At 42.2% G+C, this 20,520-nt stretch overlaps 1 protein-coding gene across 1 annotated transcript in view; it reads left to right on the top strand.

Annotated features, from left to right (window-relative positions):
* Nucleotides 1–20,144, top strand: part of ITIH2 (inter-alpha-trypsin inhibitor heavy chain 2) — a 41,084-nt gene extending 20,940 nt beyond the window's left edge. The window contains exons 10-21 of the mRNA XM_004480074.3: nucleotides 3,066–3,234; nucleotides 3,868–3,993; nucleotides 6,251–6,432; nucleotides 7,642–7,827; nucleotides 8,207–8,346; nucleotides 9,511–9,680; nucleotides 11,690–11,827; nucleotides 16,084–16,197; nucleotides 16,649–16,847; nucleotides 17,405–17,577; nucleotides 18,260–18,371; nucleotides 19,866–20,144. Of these exons, the coding sequence (XP_004480131.2) occupies nucleotides 3,066–3,234; nucleotides 3,868–3,993; nucleotides 6,251–6,432; nucleotides 7,642–7,827; nucleotides 8,207–8,346; nucleotides 9,511–9,680; nucleotides 11,690–11,827; nucleotides 16,084–16,197; nucleotides 16,649–16,847; nucleotides 17,405–17,577; nucleotides 18,260–18,371; nucleotides 19,866–20,013 (1,857 nt within the window). The 3' untranslated portion in view covers nucleotides 20,014–20,144. The remainder of the gene's footprint in view (nucleotides 1–3,065; nucleotides 3,235–3,867; nucleotides 3,994–6,250; nucleotides 6,433–7,641; nucleotides 7,828–8,206; nucleotides 8,347–9,510; nucleotides 9,681–11,689; nucleotides 11,828–16,083; nucleotides 16,198–16,648; nucleotides 16,848–17,404; nucleotides 17,578–18,259; nucleotides 18,372–19,865) is intronic.
* Nucleotides 20,145–20,520: the final 376 nt, after the last annotated feature.

Here is a 20,520-nt window from a genome sequence, read left to right as displayed (position 1 = left end):
AAATTAGCTCAAAACTCACATCTTTGAAAAATTTCTTCTTTATAAACTTGTCTTACTCTGATCACTCTTCTACTCCATATTCTTTCTGTTCTTCTGCATAATATTTTACTTTAGTCTTTTGGCACTGTTCACAAGTAGCTTTTTAATTTTTACATGCCTGTCTGTTCTAATTCTATTGGAATTCCTTGGGGTTGGCTATCTGTCTCATATTTTCCACTTCTTTGGTCTTCCTCAAAGTTTTCAGCTCAGAGCTCCATATAAGTTTGTGCAGTGTTAAGTGGTATAGATGTGATTTTAAAGAGCAGACAAGGCAATGCCTTAATTTGACATTCATCAGTCCATCCATCCAACCAGTGAAACAGCCAACTAACTCATTCATTCATTCAACAACCATTTTTGACCATATTACTATTCACTATGCTGTAGCAAAGCCAAAAGAATTAAAGTCATGGGTTGTGCCCACTTGTGTTTATGCACCAATACAGGGTTTCTCAGGAGACATATTGGGCTGGATAATTCTTTGTTGGAGGAGGGGAGGCTGTGCATTGTAGTATGTTTAGCAGCATCTCTGTCCTCTACCCACTGCCAGCCATGACAATCAAAATGGTCTTCAGACACTGTTCCCTCGGGGGGGTGGAGGCGGGGAGGGGGGGAGGGAACAAAATTGCCCTCAGTTAAGAACCATTGCTGTAATACAAGTTTATTTACTCCTTCCTTTGTTCCTTCCTTCTTGCCTTCTTTCCTTCCTTCTTTTCTTCCTTTAAAAAAATACTCATTAAGCCTCTACTATGAGTCAGGTACCTGATTCATCAGTGAGCAAAACAGACAAAAACCAAAACAAACAACAGCAAAAATCATTCCTTCCCATAGGGAACTTACTTGTGGGAGGCAGGGAGATGCAAATGGGGAAAAAACATGGTACGTTTTAGACATAAGTTTGAGATGTCTATTTAACACTAAGTGGACATGTCAAGAAGGCTGTTTGATGGACAAGTCTGGTGTTCAAAAGTGAACTCTGGAGTGGAGAAATACAATGAAGACTCTCCAGCATATAGAGATCTGTAAAACAATAAGACTAACTGAGAACACCAAGGAAGTGTAGACGAAAAAGAGAACCAAGCTTGAACCTTAGAGTTTTCAATAGTAATAATGTGGGGAGAAGGGGAAGAGCCCAGAAGACTAAGAAAAAGCAGCTGGGGAGAGGAGAGGAAAAACAAGAGTGTGATGCCCTGGAAGACAAACAAGGCAATTCTATTAAGGAAGAAGATGCTGATGGTTTGGGTCTGACGAGAAGTGAGAATAGCGCATGGGATTTAAAAACGGCATTGGCGACTTTGGCAAGTGTCCTAATTTCCTAAGGTTTCCATAACAAGGTGCCAACTGGATGGCTTGAAACAACTGAAATTGACTGGCTCACAGGTCTGGAGACCAGAAGTCCAAAATCAAGGTGTCAGCAGAGCCGCGCTCCACTGACGCTTACGGGGAGACTCTTGCTTTCCTCTGCTGCTTTACAGGGTTGGCCAGCAGTCTTGGCATTCTGTGGCTTGCGGCAGCAGCAGCACTACAGTCTCTGCCTCCATCTTCACGCAGTGACATTCTCCCTGTGGTGTTCTGCTTGCAAGGACAGCAGGCGCATTGCAGCAGGCCCACCTTATTCCAGTCTGAGCTCATCTTCACTTGAGGGCATCTACACCTAAACAGGGTCACATTCACAGGTCCCGGGGGCTAGGACTTCAACATAGCTTTTGGGGGTGGGGAGACACAATTCAACCCCTATCAGGGTAAAAATGCTAATGGACTGGGTTTAAGAGAGATAGGACAAGAAGACTTGAGACAGTGTGTTTAGACAATTCTTTCAAGGAATTATACTGCAAAGGGAAATGGGGAAAATGGATTCAAACAAGATGTTTAAAAGGGTGAGAGCATGTTTTTATGCTAATGGAAATGGTCCAGTAGAGGAAGGATATTTAAAATCTAAGAGGAAAGCAGACTTGGCCCAATGGATAGGGTGTCCCTCTACCACATGGGAGGTCTGTGGTTCAAACCCCGGGCCTCCATGACCCATGCGGAGCTGGCCCATGTGCAGTGCTGATGCGCGCAAGGAGTGCCCTGCCACGCAGGGGTGTCCCCCGTGTAGGGGAGCCCCACACACAAGGAGTGCACCCTATAAGGAGAGCCACCCAGCGCGAAAGAAAGTGCAGCTGGCCCAAGAATGGCGCCGCACACACGGAGAGCTGACACAACAAGATGAAGCAACAAAAAGAGACACGGATTCCAGGTGTAGCTGATAAGGATAGAAGCGGTCACAGAAGAACACACAGCGAACGGACAGAGAGAGCAGACAACTGGGGTGGGGGGAAGGGGAGAGAAATAAATAAAAATAAATAAATCTTTAAAAAAATAAAATCTAAGCGAGACAAAGGAGCGTTTCTAGAGGGATGTCCTTCAGTGGATATAATCTAGTCCATAAGTGGATGGAGTTGCATTAGTTAGAAATACTGCTAGTTCTTCTATTTACCAGGTCGGAAGGAAAAACATATAGTGCAAATGCTGCCGGGTAGGATTCTGTGGTGGTGGGAATCTGTGAAAATTTTCTTCTGATTGCTTCAATTTCTCAGTGAAATAGGAAGCAAGGTCATCAACTGAGACAGTGGAAGAGGGAGGTGTTGGTGGTTTGAAGAAAAAAGACAAGATAAGAAAGAGTAGTTTAGGAGAGGGAGTAAACAGATGGACATGAGAAAAATATTTGCTCTTCAGATAGCATTAAGGATGCGCCTGAAGATCGTGGGCCTTAAAGTAAGAATAGTCAAAGTGGTTGTATTTATTTGTTTTTTGGTTTGTTTGGATTTGTTTTTTCTCTTTTTCTTCTTCTTTTAAAGTGGTTGTGTTTAATGCAATACATTGGTCTGTATTGACTGAGGTAGTCTCAAGAGGTTTTTCTGGAAGAATGATAGCTTGAGTCGGTACTGAGAAGGTGACAAGGAAGACTTATTGGTCCCCTCTTGTTTTCTATTAGGCTTTACAGCAAATGTAATGAGATTTTTCTTTGCCCACTTTTGAAATAGACTGTGGAAGCAATGAAGACCATACTGGATGATCTAAGAGCTGAGGACCAATTTTCTGTGGTTGATTTCAACCACAATGTTCGAACCTGGAGAAATGATTTAGTTTCGGCCACTAAAACTCAGATCTCAGATGCCAAGAAATACATTGAGAAAATCCAGCCTAATGGAGGTGAGGGGTTTTGGCCTAACGCCCAGTGGGAAAGTTCCATAAGGGCTCAAATCTTGCTTCACTTAAGAAAGAAGCATTATACCCTACCACAATGCCCAGTCTGCAATGGTCAGCCATAAACCACATACTTATTATTAAATGATGAATACTAAGTTCCTGATGCAAGTACAACACATAGTCCAGTCCACACAAGTTTTCACTCTTCCAACCTTTCTCCGAAAAGGGTGTCAGTAAATGGCTTCCAGCCTTATTATTTGCATAGCAAAAACTATGATTGTCTTCAGAGAAGGGTCCAGTATCAGCAAGGCTGATTTAGTTACCTTAAATCTGGTGCTTAACAAAATGGAAGACTTGCACTTTACAAGGGTTAATTCATCTCGAGGAGAACAATTTCCTATGAAATGAGCATTTTACTCAATTGGGGAAACTTGACCAGCCTGGGAAAAAATTGGAAAGCAATCATTTATTCAATGGGAGAAATTTTACTGGCCTGGGAAAAAATTGGAAAGCAATCAAATGATTTGGGTACTAAATAAATTATATATGAGTAATCACCTGACATGAATTTGAACCCAAGATATGATGGTTTCTGTTGAAAGAGAAAGTGTGCGACAGTGTTTATTGTTTGAACAGGCACAAATATCAATGAAGCACTTCTGCGGGCCATCTTTATTTTGAATGAAGCCAGTAACTTGGGATTGTTGGACCCCAACTCAGTGTCCCTGATCATTCTGGTTTCTGATGGAGATCCAACAGTTGGCAAGTATCACTTCAATTTTCTAGTGGCAAGTGTATTTTACTGCTATTTGCTATTTCGTGGGAAAGCAATTGGCTTAAAACGGGAAATCTAATGGCATTTAACAGGGTTTCTGAAACATTTTAAACCCACATTTCCCAAAGGAAGACTTCTGACCTTGGAGCATTCCCCCCCCACCCCCTTTAACCCAGGCCTCTTTTTATGGTGCTCTGGGACCCCTCAGCTTAGCCTACATAATATGGGGAAATTTTAATAGTATGTTAGGGGTATTGCAGATCCATCTTAGAGGAATGTATTTAGTTCCTCAATTTAAGAATATGTGAGACACTTCAGCAGAGTTACAACACCTACTCTGTGGTTCGTTGGACTTACCCAGGTCAGCTAACAGGGAGGCGAGGGTGGTCAATCCCCACGCCGGGGGAACTGAGACAGTCAACAGGCAGGCAGGAGAATTCCATCCATCAGCCATGTGGGATCTAAGCCCCCTCCCAATTTAGAGGTGAAGTGGACATTGCCATCCCAGGGTCCTCAGGAAGGAGGAATAAAATATGGATTAGAGTGGGGGAAAAAAAAAAAAAAGAATATGTGATGATGGAGTGCAGGAGCTGGTATGATGAGAATTTATCCTGTGGCTAACTCTCGAGTCCACGGAAACATGCTCATCCATGGCTCTCCACATTTCTCCTCAATCTTTCACTACACACAGAGAATTGACTTGTCTCTGATGCACCCTTTAAGTCAAGCACTTTTTTTAAAACGACAAAATAGTTTCAATATCTCCCTACTTCTAATAAGTACCGTTATCTTTATTTTACTTGTTTCTTTGTGCTGACAAATCTAATTTAACGGTGACTACGAGATGGCGAGGAGTCTGTCCTTAGACAGGCACTGTGTCTAAGATGGTGCCTAATGCACAGTCAAGTGGGATAGAAAGGGGTGAGGCAGTGACGACAGTGGCATCTGGAGCAATAGAGAGGCTAAAGGCAAATATTTTATTAATAGTGAGGCTAGAATGTGCAGTTGTTATGTATTTGTTTAGGTTCCGTGTTTCTTCTTTGAATAAAGCTATTGTTAACATTAAATTTTAGAATAAAATCATAAGGAAGAAAAGGAAAGAGTGAAAATTAAATCTCTGTCCCTCTGCCATCCACTTCCAGTCCCTGGTGGCAGCCACTGTTACCAGTTGCATGTATATCTTTCCAGAGATATTCAGTGCATGCTTGTATACTACATATACCTTTAACACACACACATATATGCATGCATATATACAAATGCATCCTACAGACACCACTCTTTTTTTTAATTGATTTTGTAAAAATATTACATTAAAAAAATATATATGAGGTCCCATTCAACCCCACCACCCCCACCCCACCACTCCCCCCCTCCCAGCAACACTCACTCCCATCATCATGACACATCCATTGCACCTGGTAAGTACATCTCTGGGCACCTCTGCACCCCATGGTCAACGGTCCACATCAAGTCCCACACTCTCCCCCACTCCATCCAGTGGGCCCTGGGAGGACTCACAACGTCCGGTGATTGCCCCTGAAGCACCATCCAGGGCAACCCCAAGTCCCAAAGGCGCCCCCACATCTCCTCTCCTCCTGCCACTCCCCACACCCCTCAGCCACCATGTCCACTTTTCCCACTCCAAAGCCACCTTTCCTCTGTGGACCTGGGATTGGCTGTGTCCGTTGCACCTCCCTGTCAAGAGGAGGCTCAGATTCCACATGGATACTGGATGCAATCCCCCTGCTCTCAGTTGTAGGCACTCTAGGCTCCATGGTGTGGCGGCCGTCCTTCTTCAACTCCATCTTAGCTGAGTGAGGTGAGTCCAATAAATCAGATTGTAGGAGCTGGACAGACACCACTCTTTACCTTGCTTTTTTCCTCTAAAAATGTATCTATGACGTCATTTATATGTAAAGAGTTGCCGAATTCATTTTCATGACTGCATAGTGGATCACTGTTTGAAAATACTCTTATTTAACCAGTCCCCCCTTATTGGTGTATATGTAAGTTGTTTCCAAAATATTGCCAACAATGTCGCTGTGTACCATGGCCCATACTTCATTTCAACATAGCTGAGTGCCTCTGTAAGAAAAATTCCTAGAAGTTGAATTGCTAGGTCGAAAGGTAAGTACATTTTTACTTTTGACAAATTTTGCTTACCTGCCATACATGGGTTTTCCAAAAACTTTTTCAAACATGCTTCTTCATGCCTTTCCTTTCTGTTATCACCAACTTTAGGTGAGCTAAAATTGTCAAAAATCCAGAAGAACGTAAAGCAGAACATACGAGACAATATCTCCTTGTTCAGTTTGGGGATAGGATTTGATGTGGACTATGACTTTTTGAAGAGACTCTCCAATGAAAACCGTGGAATTGCTCAAAGGATTTATGGAAACCAGGACACTTCTTCCCAGCTCAAGGTAACATTTTTTTTTTCCTGGTCTTTTAAAAATTTCCCTCACTCAAATTCCTCCAACTAGTCGCATTTAATGCCTAAAAGAAGACCAAGTTTAACTCGAATGCATCACTATTTTCAGTCATATCCAGCTGCAATAATTGAGAAAAGCTGTTCCACTCCTTTCTCCTGCACTCTTACCTGCTTATATTTCTGCACTAACAGTGAGAGGTGAAGCAGTAAGACTGTGGTCATGTACTTCTTTACTCCCAGCAATGGTTCTTGTGAGTCCTCAGTACTGCTAAGTAGTTGGTCCTCTTTCTCATTCCTCACGGCCACCTGCGAACTTTAAAGGACTCTGGGGGAAGTGGACTTTGGCCCAGTGGTTAGGGCGTCCGTCTACCACATGGGAGGCCCGCGGTTCAAGCCCCGGGCCTCCTTGACCCACGTGGAGCTGGCCCATGCGCAGTGCTGATGTGCGCAAGGAGTGCCGTGCCACACAGGGGTGTCCCCCGCGTAGGGGAGCCCCACGCACCCATAAGGAGAGCCGCCCAGCGCAAAGGAGGGAGCAGCCTGCCAGGAATGGTGCCGCCCACACTTCCCGTGCCACTGACGACAACAGAAGCGGACAAAGAAACAAGATGCAGCAAAAAGACACAGAAAGCAGACAACCGGGGGAGGGGAGGGGAATTAAATAAAAAATAAATAAATAAAGGACTTTGGCATCTTTGATATCAAATTTGTATAATAGTACTATAAGACAGATCAAACTCAGACCTGCAAATGTCATTCAATATAGAGGATATGAATCATGTGTTCAGTTTAACTGAATGGACAAGAAAAAGATGTAGAAAAACATACCTTAGCCTGTCCTCTGTCAGTGCCAAGCACCCTAGTTAAACTTGGGGGCAGGTAAGATAGAAAATTCCAATTTGGGGAATATCTTTATTTGAGTGTCCATGAATTTTTTAAGCTAGTCTTAAGAGAAAAATAAAATGCTGGACTTCTAAGTCAAGGGTAGAATTTGTTAAGACAAATTTGTAACTTCTTACACCTCAGTTTTATCACATGATAATGTTGAAACTTTTTCCTTGTCCCATAGCTTCCAACAGAGATCCTGCGAGAACAAATGAAGAGATTTGAATAATCTCAGAGAAAAATTCCTTAAGACCTACAATGCAGTGTGAAAATAATGATTTCTCTGTTTTGTTTTTGTTTTGTTTTTTAATTGTAGAAATTCTACAACCAGGTCTCTACTCCATTGCTCCGGAATGTTCAGTTCAACTATCCCCATTCGTCAGTAACGGATGTCACCCAAAACAATTTCCATAACTATTTTGGAGGCTCTGAGATTGTGGTGGCAGGAAAATTTGACCCTGCAAAACTGGATCAAATAGCGAGCATTGTCACCGCTACTTCGGTATTTTGCTTACCTGCTTACTCTGAAAATACTAATTGGTTCCCTGGATACAGTTCATCTTGTATACTAATACACTAATACTATCTATTCCAAGAGTTGGGTCTATAGAATAAAAGCAATAAGTGAAGGAAAAAGCATGAGAACATTTATGCCATCTTCCCAAATATTCTATAAATCCTTACCTTTTTCACCCCAAACCCAACCCCAATCTCTGGAGGTATACACTTACTTCCTTCATAGATGATAATCTTCTATTTCTTTGTATTCCCCTTCAAGTGCACAGTGCTCTGATGCACGCACAGTGGGTACCAAAAAATGCTAAGTGTCTAACTATAATTCTCCTCCGCTGGTATCTTCCAATGGAACCTCTGTTATCTAGGCTAACGCAGAGTTAGTCTTGGAAACCTTGGCCCAAATGGATGACCTGGAGACTTTCCTCTTAAGAGACAAGCATGCAGATCCTGATTTCACCAAGAAACTGTGGGCCTATCTAACAATCAACCAACTTTTAGCTGAACGGTAAGAAGAGAAGAGTGCATGTTACAAGGATTGGCAAAGGGAAATTTTGACCTTGAAAATTTGAAGTGATATACAAAAAGAGTTTGGAACCAAGAAAGGTAGCAAGGTGATACCGGATTTGGAGGGTTCATTTCCACTGGTTTCCAGCACTTTTGCTAAAGTTGGGATCACTCTTTTCTCCTTTATTGAGGTATCACATGCATAAAGTAAAGTCTGCAAAGTACTTTAATCTTAGGTGTGCAGTTTAGTGAATTTTTATATTACATAGAACACCCATGCAGTCCAGATCCAGCCGGAGAGCACGTCCACCACCCATGAGTGTTCTCTTGTGCTCCTTCTCACCAAATACCTACCCTTCACCTGACTCTTCTGATGTCTATCACCATCAATTAGTTTTGCCCATTACTGAACTTCACATAATCATACCATTTGCCCTCTATTGTTTCTGCCCTCTTTTGCACAATATGACGTTTGTGAGGTTCATCTGTGTGTATTGGTAGTTCATTTTGCATTCATTCTTGTAGACACGTTACTGCCCAAAAAGAAATTTGGGGTTATGCCATCACACAAGGAAAGGCTATCCAGAGGTCATCTATTTCCCCTCTGGTTTCTCAGCTGAGCTGCATTTCAACTCTTCCACGGAAGAACCATAGTGCTTGAGTAATGGGTAGTTCCTAGACCACCTGTATCAGAATTACATGGGGTGTTTGGTAAAAATAATAATAATAACCATTTCTGAGTCCCTCTTCACCTCTTAGATCAGATTCTCAGGAAGATGGAACATGGTCATCTGAACTAGTTAGGAAAAATGAACTAGTTGAACTCACTGAGGACATCCCTGATGTTGTAAGATTATAAAGCACTCACAGTGCTGTATGCTGTGGCTTTGAAGTCAGTGAGAAATATCCCTGGCCCGTTTATGGACGCACCCTGGATGGACTTAAAGTCATAGACAGAAGTTAAATATGGATTTATAAAAGACCATCCCTGGGGACTGCATAGCCTGTTCAAATGCTAAACTTCACGCAGCCTGGTACTTCTTTCCCTCTCTCACCTTGTGGCCTGCGAGGGTCCTGGCTGAACACTGCCACGGTGGGGTGGTGGGATTTTAATTCAGCCTCAAATGTAATGATGTTCTACCATGCCTACGTTTCCTGAATACAGAAGCCTGGCTACAACAGCAGCTACCAAGAGGAAAATTACGAAGACGATCCTGCAGATGTCTCTAGAGCATCATATCGTGACCCCGCTGACTGCGATGGTGATTGAGAATGAGGCTGGGGACGAGCGGATGCTGGCAGACTCGCCCCCGCAGGATCCCTCCTGCTGCTCAGGTCAGCGGGTCACATGGTAGAGAAGTAGCCCAGGCCCCGGCTCTGCCCTTGACCATGGTCCTAGCGCCCCAGCTTCTCTCCCGCCTCCAGGCTACTTCCCACTCCCGGGACTATGGCACTCTGCCTCAGCTCTTCCTGTCCATTTTCTTTGGGCATGCTTCCTTGCTGGGGTCTTCAAATGTTTTTGTTCACAGTCTCCTAAAAGAATTTTGAAAAACTATGTGTCCCCAACACACATTTCTAAATCAACATTTATGATTTTTCACCTGGTTTAAGTAGCTACAAAGAATATATGTTTTGGCATATCGTAAATATTGGCCTTTTAGCACCAAACTGCTGTATCACTGCTTTAAATAGGTCCTCTGAAGTCAAATACCTAGTTTGCCACACACCATCATACATTCAAAAAAAACTACATGAACAAATTCTATTTTGATTATTGGAAATCATATGTTGGTCTTTCTTTCTAGACAAATTTGTATGTACATTCCACTCTCCCTCCTGATGCAATATATTTTTATGCTTAAAAAAATATATTTTATTCATCACCCTACTACTCCTCCAGAAGTGTTTATAGATTTTAATTTAAATTTTAAAAATTCCTTGTAACCTTAAGACTCTGGGTATTAAAATAAATTTGTCAGAATTCCTGCTAGTGGACAATTGATCAATATGATATAAATACATTACAAATTTTGATACAAATAGTAAGTAAAATTTTATTGGACATCATCTCTTATTGAGACAAATGTGGCTGAGAGTTTTATTGTGTGTTGATAGATCAAAGGAGACAGGATTCAGTATCAATTCTATTACTGCTTCTCATTTTTATCGCGTAAGTCCTCATAAGCCTTGTTGACATAGATAAGTTGACAGGAATGGAAGGAGCTTTGTTATCACAATGTCACTCAATTATTTGAACTGCTTCCAAGTTATATGCCAAAACTCAAATAACATCATTCAAAAATTATTTTTGATCATCTATCTGCTGACAACTGCACTGAAAGCAAAAAACTGGAAACCATCAGACTTACAAAAATACTTGTTACACAGGCATTAGAGGCTTTTTTTTTTTTGGCATGACACTGATATTTCCTATTGACTCTTTGGTTTGGGGGTGATATTTGCCTTCCCCTTATAAACTAAGAAAAAGGTGGTTGTGAATGGGCTTTTCTTAGGAATTCTCTTAACTGAGAATCTAGAAATTGCCTTAAAACTATCCATGCCCTCTGTGCCCTGTGGAAAGTCTCCTGGGAAACCCCAAGAGTTCACGTACCCCAGTTTAAAAGTGCTCTGGTTTATTATTATCTCTTCCTTCCTATTTTTTAGACTGTTTTTATTGAGACATATTCTGGACAAATACACTGAAGGGAGCATTTTCTGCATTTTTGTTTTGTTAAAGTGAGTGGCTAAGTGGTCTAGGTTCAAGGAACTTGGACTTCTGGCCTCCCTGTTCTGATAGCCTGGAGTCTCAATAGTTAAAATTATCTAGGGAGAATCAGACACTTGGGATTGGCATATGTTTCTTGAAGACAGAGACTGGATTTCAGAAAGTAAATTTTTTTTTATTTTTTTTATTTGTTATGTAAAATTTCTCTCTCCAGAAGGAGGACCTCATGGGAAAACTAAATTGTTCATATTATTGTTGGGTGTGTAAGTGGTGGCAGGCCTGGAAATGTCTGTCGTATTTAGAACTTCTCCAGCGGCTGCGGTGGCCCTCCTCTCCCCGGCCTGTGCTAAAGGCACGAGGCCCTCCCCCACCTCTGCGAGCAGTTCCCTCTACCCCAGACCCTCCTAGCTTAGGCCCCCGACTCCAGAGAGAGCGTTAGAGCAGGTATGCAACGTGATGCCAGAAGGAGCTAGAAGAGAGAAAACGCTGGAATCAAGATAGGGGGAGAAAACCTCAGCTGAGAACGTCTGGGGGCGGCAGAGTGCAGATTCTTGACCTTGGAAGCAATCTCCATGGGAACTTGAACATGGTAGCTGATGGGGGCCGGTTTTCTACACAGGTACCCTGTACTACGGCAGCAAGGTCGCTCCAGATTCCATCCCATCTTGGGTCAACCCTTCCCCAACACCCGCGGTCCCGCTGCATTTAAAGGCGGCTCCAGTGATGGAAGCAACTCCTCCTCCACATGTAATAAGAGGTAAACACCTTTACTGCTTTCACTTCCCGAATGGCAAGTGGATTGCAATCCTGTGGAGCATTTATATACACTGATAAAGCCCCTGTGTCCCGATAAATGAGGTGATTTTTATAGACATCGTTGCCTGCCACTGAAAGAAGACAGCTCCGTTTCCAAAGAGGTGAAGTGAACTTTCTGGAACGAAAGAGATGTACCCCTCGTGAGGGGAGGATCGATGAGGTGCCAGCGGAAAGGGCATTCTCTGGAGGCCACACCACCTGTCTGCCTTGAGCCCCTTGCTTAATATTTCTGCACATCCTTTCTTTCTTATTGAGAACAGGTATAATGACACTTACCAACAGGTATAATGAAGCTGTTGATTAACAGGAAGCTATCTTTAAAGTGCTGGCGCATAGTAGTCGCTCAGTAAGTGGATGTTATTATTAAAGATTAGGAGCTCTATGTTTCATGATCAAAATTACCTTAATATTGTTTCCTATATAACTACATTAAAAAAAAAAAAAGACTAAAAGCCCTAGTTTTGCTCACTTAAATATCCTAGCTTAAAAAAAATCCTAGCTACAAGTGATTTCAGGGAGGGTAATGGCTGATAGATGTGAGCAAATGAAAGTCAGGAGAATGTTTTTCTGCATGTTTTGACAGCCGTGACTTCTTTCCTCACAACCAGTCCAGGAGTTGCCTAGGGGCAATGGGAGGGATTGCCTGTGCTTGTTTTCCCTTTCTTTCTTTTTTTCTTTTTTCTTTACTAAAAAGGAAGGAGTTTCAACATTCAAGGGGAGACCATGTCCCTCCGCCAATAGGAAGGTCCAAAGCAGCAGCCTTACTTGAGTTTTTTTGACATTTCAATTTGAGTGCTGCTCACGTTCTCCCTAGTAAGGTGCAGCTTTCCTTAGACTACTGGAACAGTGAGACTTCTACCAGGAAATTCCCAGAACTGATTTCTCAAGGAGATCGCATACCTACCACTGACCAAACATTGTGTTCTAGCAGAGAAAACTGAGCAGGCACTTGGGTTATATTTGGAGCGACTTCAGCTCACTCTCTGGCTTGTCTCTGGAATGATGACGTGTGGGCTGGAAGAGATGGGCAGCTTCACCTTTTTATTGGTGATAATCATCCATGCAACCCCCCCCTCACTGCCCACTCTCCTGTCCCACCACCCCTGGCTATGAAGCCTAACCAGGGACTCTGCATTTACGCTTTCAGTTAAAAGTGGCAACTTTAGGCTGCACTTAAGAGGAGGGAGTCCATGTGGACACTGAGAGCAGGAAACTACTGCAGCGGAGTGGGAGCAAGCCGCTTAAGCGGGGACATGGAGAGAGAAAGGTCATTCCTGCGGTCACCCCTGAGTCCCCCTCCCGCTGAGAATACAGTTCTTGCTCCCAGTTCCCAGTCTCTGGTGTAGGAGACAATAAAAGGAAAAGTTAGTCTTAGGGTCAAACTCTGCTCATGCACCCCTGGGTGATGCTCTGAGGTGTCCCTGGGTCTCAGTTAGCCCACCTTTAAGCGGGGATGATAGGACCTTCCCTGCAGGATGGCTCAGGAGGCAAGTTCCTGGCACGCAGCAGGAGCTCAGGACGTGCGGGCTAGTCTTAATGTCCATAAACCTCAGATCCCAGGAATCTATAGTCAGGGGGTCCTCGAGCTATTTGCAACCTAATCAAAAAATCGAAGGCTGCACAGGTTAACTGGAACATAATGTTTCCTTTATTGTACCTAGAATTATGTCAACCTAATAGGATAGTCTTGATTAACTCTGGCTTATCAGAAGGTCTGGTTGGTGGGATTTTGGTTAATTAAAATGGCAAAACCAATCATTATTTTTCATGCAAGCAATTTCCTTCTAACAAAATATTTAAGCACCGTATTTGGGTAGAGGAAGAAAGAGGATATCATAATAGACTACCTTCTTATTAAAAAAAAGGACTGAGAATATCTGTTCTGTTTTAATGATGTGAACAGTGCCCAGTTCCAACACAAAATCAATTAATCAAAGATGTATTAACAACACAGCATGAAATTGGAAGCATGGAAGACGCAACAGGAGTATATGATTTTGTTCCTGCCCTGAGTTAGTTTATTCCTCTTTTTCGAGTTCCAAAATACACACTTGAAAATGAATAAAAACAGGGCAGCATGACAAAGCCCCCTCCCCGGAGCTGTCTGTCCCTGATGCAGGTGTAAGCTTGAAACCACACAGCTTGAGGGGAGGGAGGGTTTGAATCTGCTCTGCCACTTGCCAAGTCTGTGATGTGACCCCAGCAAGACCTTCATCCTCTCTTCAAGGATACTGCAAGTATATATTGAATTAATGTTCGCAAAGAGATTTGCCATAATATTGAGAAAACAGTAACCTCTCCATGGATGGTAGCCTGCTCTTCCACTTTTATTCCAGAAATCACAACCACTGCAGTTTACTCCCACCCGAGTCTTCCACTTCAATCCCTTCGGTTACTGAGGTTAGAAATCCAGCAGTGTTAAGTAGTTCTTCGCCACTTGGTTACCAGATATTGTGGCGTCTATGGAAATGCCTCTTGAACATTCCCTCACTTGACACTCCTAATTCACTCTATTAGGTCTTAAATGCAACATTTCTCACCTGGGTTACTGCTGTAGTTGCTAAATGATCATTGATGTCTCTTTTCCAATACTCTGTTTACACTACCACCAGCTCTTTTCCTAAAATGAGCATCAAGCCATGTCACATTTATGCTCCAAAACCTTTAAGAGCTATCCAACAGAATAAAGGCACATTCTCTAGCCTGGTGTCCAGGGTGTTGAAAATCTGCATCTTTAGTCTTATCTTATTCTCCCTTCTTCAAGAACCCATCCTCTAGATACTTGACCGATTCTCCTAAACAGGTCACACAGACGTGTCTGTCTCCATGCCTTTCTTCTCCATCCTCATTTGTCCTCTCAGAACAGAATCTCTCTCCCGTCATTGTCTTTTGTCTGCCCCACTTCTCCTGCCTTCAAGACTTAATTCAGAAGCCAACTCCTGCATGAGGCCCTGCTCAATTTTCCCAAGTGGAATTAATCATCTCCATTCTCAGAGTTTTGCTTAGGTCATTAATGTACCATTTTCTTCATTCTATCTTGCATTAGTGCAGGGGTTCTTAACCTTTTTTCTTCCATGGACCCCTTTGCCCGTCAGGTGAAAGCCTGGACCCCATACTAAGTCCACACTATACTGTGTATTATTTAATAAGGAGATCACTTCCTCACCAACAATTCACCACAAGAATAATGTGTTTTTTTTTAATTTTCAATTCAAGCTCATGGGCCCCCTGAAATCTTTCTACGGACCCTATGAGCCCCTGCATTCGTGGTTATATCTGCTTCTTTCGCTACATTATTTCCGTCTTGAAGCTACAGACCATGACTTATTCATAGCTGCATCAGACATTGTCTGATTTGATATTTTGCTCATAGTTTTTTGTCGTTGTTTTGCTTTGTTTCCCTTTTATCAAGTATTTGTTGAATTGTTAAATGAAAGAGAAACAAGGAGGATCAGTCAGGAAAACCATGTCCAGGGCAGAAAGGTGTCCTCTCTTAGGAGTGGCTTGATTCTTCATTGCTCTTGGAATTGATTCTTACCCTTTATGTCAACGAATAAGATTGGTCTTTTTATTTTCCTGCACTTAGTGCGACTACTTAAAAATACATGTCTATCCATTATCTATCTTTCTTCTATCTATATAGTGTGCTTCTTATTCCTTGTGTCTTTCCTATTCACTTTCTTATCTCTAAGTGTCTAGCACATTACAAATGTGCTAGGTACACAATAAGTCCCTACCATGTGTATGCAATAAAGAAGTTCTGGGAGCAGTTGGGGCTCATGCAGTTGAGCGCCTGCTTCTCACATGAGAGGTCCCAGATTCAGTTCCCAGTGACTCCTAAAAACAAACATAAACAAGCATACAAGTGAAAAAACAACTCGGGGGGGCCCGTATGGCTCAGTGGTTGAGCGCCAGTTTCCCACATACAAGGTCCCAGGTCAAATCCCTGGCCCTGGTACCTCAAAAAAACAAACAAACAAACAAACAAAAAACAAGCTCTGATGGAGTCTCCATGAGAAAGGGGTGATGGGGTAGGGACCCTGGATCCCCAATCCCTAAAACAGTGCCAGGCACACAGTGGAAGCACAATAAATACTCATTCTTGTTAAATTAATGCTTAGGAATAAAATACTATTCAAAATCATCTCCTTTTATGATTTGCTCTGTATATGTTAACTTCCTTTGTATATTTTTCAGTTGAAAATGACCCACACTTCATCATTTACCTACCAAAAAGCCAAAAGAATGTTTGTTTCAATATTGACTCAGAACCTGGAAAAATCCTCAACCTGGTTTCTGATCCAGAGTCAGGTAAAATAAAATGAATTTCCATTTGAATTAGAAAATTTTGCAGTTGACATGCTTCACTTCACTACCTGGGAGTTCTTGTTGTTGCTTTTTTCCTTCTCACCTTGGTGGAAAGTCTTGTATTTTTCAAATTCCAACCATTAGTGAGAAATGAATTATAAATATATTCCCACATATTTTATATAGAAACATATTCCTAGGTAAAATACTCTGTGAGTATGTAGTAGAAGAGCCTATTTTGATATAATTAATTTATACTATAATAAAATATATTGGTTATAAAATGAGATTTACAAAGGAAAAAGTGTTATTTATGTTCTGAAGTGAGAATAATTTTCCCACATTGCCAAGTTTTATCAATTTGAATTACAGAGTTCCTGCCCCCCCACCCCCACCCAACACACACACACAAATGGCAAATAAGGAAGGAAAACCCCTTTTTCTTTTCCCGTAGGGATTTCGGTCAATGGTCAGCTCATTGGTGGCAAGAAGCCCAAGAATGGAAAACTAAGCACGTATTTTGGAAAACTGGGATTTTATTTCCAAAGTGAAGACGTGAAAGTAGAAATCAGTACTGAAACCATCACCCTGAGCCGAGGGTCTCGCACGTCCATCTTGTCGTGGTCTGACACAGCTCATTTAATCAATCAGAGGCAAGTATTTCCATGTCCGAATATAGACCTGCCCTCGAGACACTGCCACATAAATACCTCCAGACTTCAGCGATACAAGCATAGAACTTAAAGTCGTCATCTTAAATACGAGGAAGCCGAGAGTCAGAAAAGTTTTCTTATCCGCTACTTGCAGGGGCCATGGTTTTTGTCACCATTGCGTCCCAGTGACTAGCCTTATGTCTGACATGTAGTAAGGACTCAATAAATATGCATTGAATAAGTAAATGAACCCATCCGCTGAAATCCATAACCTAGTCCTTGTCAGAGAGCATGCTCAGAAACAGTATGCTGATACATCTAATATGTAGGAACTTCCTACCTGGTGTCTGTTAATTCACTGCTCATAGACAAACATACATTTTGACAGAATTTTAGAGATGGGGACTAAAAATAACATTCTGGAGCCAAAAAAAAAAAAACACATTGTGAAGCTCTAGAAAACCAGTGGAATGAAAAATCTATGCTAGCAATGAGAAGAAAGACCTTCTGAAAAAGTCTGTTCCAGAATAGTTCTTTCCATTCTGACTTTACACTAGGGTACGTGTCTCACTGAAGAAAGAAAAAACTGTAACGATCACGCTGGATAAAGAGATGTCCTTTTCTGTCTTACTTCATCGTGTTTGGAAGAAGCATCCGATCAATGTAGACTTTTTGGGGATCTACATTCCGCCCACAAACAAGTTTTCGCCTCATGTTCATGGACTAATAGGTAGAGTATCTAGCAACCATCTGGCAAGTACAGGAATCACTCTCGGCCTTTAGCAACTTTGGATGGCAGTGGTTAGAACTTGGGAAAATGATTGGAGAGGCCTGAAGAAAAGCCGAGGCAGGACTTAGTGAGGCAGTAAGGGGCAGGGGCGGGGGGGTCGGGGTGCTCAGTGACGTAACCAAGACCCCTTGCCACTTCAGACCAGGTTTTCCCAGAGCCAGGATTGCATGGTCACAGCTGGGAAAGTTAAGAGAAGGGCAAATCAACTTTAATGATGAAAATGTTTTCTAACTGGAAGGAGGTGAGCTGGTTTAGGAAACCTGTTGATGGCCCTAGGTTTCCAAGAATGGTTCAAATGTAGGCCTGTGGCATCATAAACCAACCTTGTTTTTGTGATTTACTCTCAGGGCCTAACCTCTACCCCTTCCCATCAGGGCTTTGGGTTTCACTTATGGTCTGGCAGATCAACCTCATGTGTTAAGTGACCATGAGGTGAACAGCAAGAATTTGCTCTCAGAAAGGAGCCCATTGCTCCCACCGCTGCTCTCTTTTCCTCTTAACCTGTCTTTCTACGCTAGATGTTCAGGAGTGAGGACCAAAATGTAGCTTGGATCATTGAAGGCCCTGCGTTTTGATGCAACCTTGACTTAAATGTGAACAAATGTCTGGATTTTGTATCTAGGCCAGTTCATGCATGAGCCAAAGATCCGTATCTTCAATGAGAGACCAGGAAAGAATCTGGAGAAGCCAGAGGCAAGCCTGGAAGTGAAAGGACACACACTGACTGTCACCAGGTAGGCCTCGGATGCTAGGAATGGGCTGCTATTAGGGTTGGCCTCACCCAGCAAGCTAGAACAGCGGGAAAAGCTGTTGGGAGCATTATTCCTGTCAAATGAAAGAATTCTTTAGCAGTAGACACATGCCTAACATGTGCATAAAGACACTGCAGCCAGTCTGTCTTTGAATGTAAATAATAACTAGACATAGAAGTATAGGTCATAAAATGTCAAGACCAGTACAGATATGAATCTGTTGTTCTCATCTTCACACATTAGAAGCCTGAGGGTGACAAGTTGGATAATTGAAAAAGTTGATCAAAGGAGGACTGTCATAACATATCTTTTCACCATAGTGCAAGAAAATGAATGTACGTTTTTATGTAAGGACCAAACCTTCATTTTGAGTATGATCTACTGAGTGCATTTTTTGTAGCATACACAAATCATATCCACAGTGCTTCATTTTGAAGCGAGAACTCAGATACTAGTAAAGCATTCTGAGTGTAAAATTCTTATAAATTCCCAACTTTTTATAGCTGTCTCACCCATACCTAATTTGAAAACTTTTTAAAATCTCTATTGCCTTTTTGGAGCTTTTATAGAGCAGTCAACTTTATTAGAAATGACTTTTTTTCCCCACACTAAGATCAATGGCTTCCACATACTTAATTAAACCATAAATTTTACAATAATAATTAAGGATAAAATTACAGAAATAATTACAACCATACAAAAATAGATTTGTGAACTAAAGAAGTGGACTCCAGGTGTGTAAACCACTCAACTAGTCTTGGCTTGAGTTATCAGTGGGCATCAGTGAGCAGTTTTCTGGAAGAAATGGTAAGCACCAGTTAATAATAAGAACAGTAATAAGTTAACCGAGTTTGGTAAAGGAGCATTAACTATACCTCAATGTCAAAAGGTAATAATGTGGAGCCTCAACTTCATCTATTAGAAGCACCTCATGATGCCATAACTGAAACAGAGTCGATGGAGCTGTGGGCTTTGTACAGTTAGATATGACTAAGGCTCATCAATGCCAATACCCCGTAGAACTTTTCAAATCATTAGCTTCCTTGTCCTCTATGTGGAGAACATGAACTTGCTCAGAATCAGCTGGCAGTGCCTTTAAATAAAACACTGACCCCTCAAGTGAAGGTAGGAGGCACTCAGGTTCATTCTTCCGTAACACGGGAGATGGATCACAGCACTTTGGAATTTCACTCCTGCCTTCTTTGCATTTGCGTTACTTTGTACGTCCTTACCTCTCTAGAAAAGTCCGTAATGGATCATCTCTGTAAGGGTTAGTTGAATTATCTGAAGACACACCACTTGTTCTTTGTACTTTCAACAGCAATCCTCAGGCTCGGACGTTTCACACGATTTGGGGAGCAGGAATGGGGGTGGGGAGAGGCAGAGACAGTGCTGGAAAGGGCACAAAGAACATCTCTTCTTTGAAGAGAGTCAGCCTTGCTCTGTTCCCTGACCATCGTACCATTTTCCTTGCAGAGGCTTGCAGAAAGACTACCGAACCGATATAGTGTTTGGGACAGATGTTGCCTGCTGGTTTGTACACAACTGTGGAAAAGGTTTCATCGACAGACATTACAAGGATTATCTTGTGCCTCAGCTCTACAGCTTCCTTAAATGGCATTAAGGGCTTATAAACATACTTTTGGAAATTATATGTACAACTACTTGTCCCCTGCGATTTTTGTAGCCATTCTTCAGTTTGAATGATTAAAAACTAACCAGGTAACCTGAAGAAAATAAATATTTTGCAAAGAAGCTTTAGGATTCTGTTGCATTTTCAAAGGCTGAGGTGAGTTAATCAAGGGGATGCAAAGGAAAGCTGCTCTGGCTAGTCAAGCGGGTGTCCAGGTGGAGCCCCGGATTTGGCAATGACTGTGATCATTTCACCGCGACTGAGCGTTGGGCCCTCACCCTTGCACGCTGAGCACACTTTTACGCTGTGGGTTACATGGGAAATTCACTATACAAAGGTTATTAGCTGAGCGCGGAATGAGAAAAGGGGAAGTTATTTGATCTTAGTTTTGTAGCAAATATAAACCAAAGCCTTTGACCCTCTGTGATGCTCGAAGTTCTCCAGCCCTTCTTTGAACAAGTTCATTCTGTTCACATGGCCAAAGTGTCCAAGCCAAAT

This window comes from Dasypus novemcinctus, chromosome 20 (assembly GCF_030445035.2).
Source record: "Dasypus novemcinctus isolate mDasNov1 chromosome 20, mDasNov1.1.hap2, whole genome shotgun sequence".
Taxonomy (NCBI): Eukaryota; Metazoa; Chordata; class Mammalia; order Cingulata; family Dasypodidae; genus Dasypus; species Dasypus novemcinctus.
The sequence above is the reverse complement of the archived record's forward strand: the minus strand, read 5'-3'. Positions and strand labels throughout refer to the sequence as shown.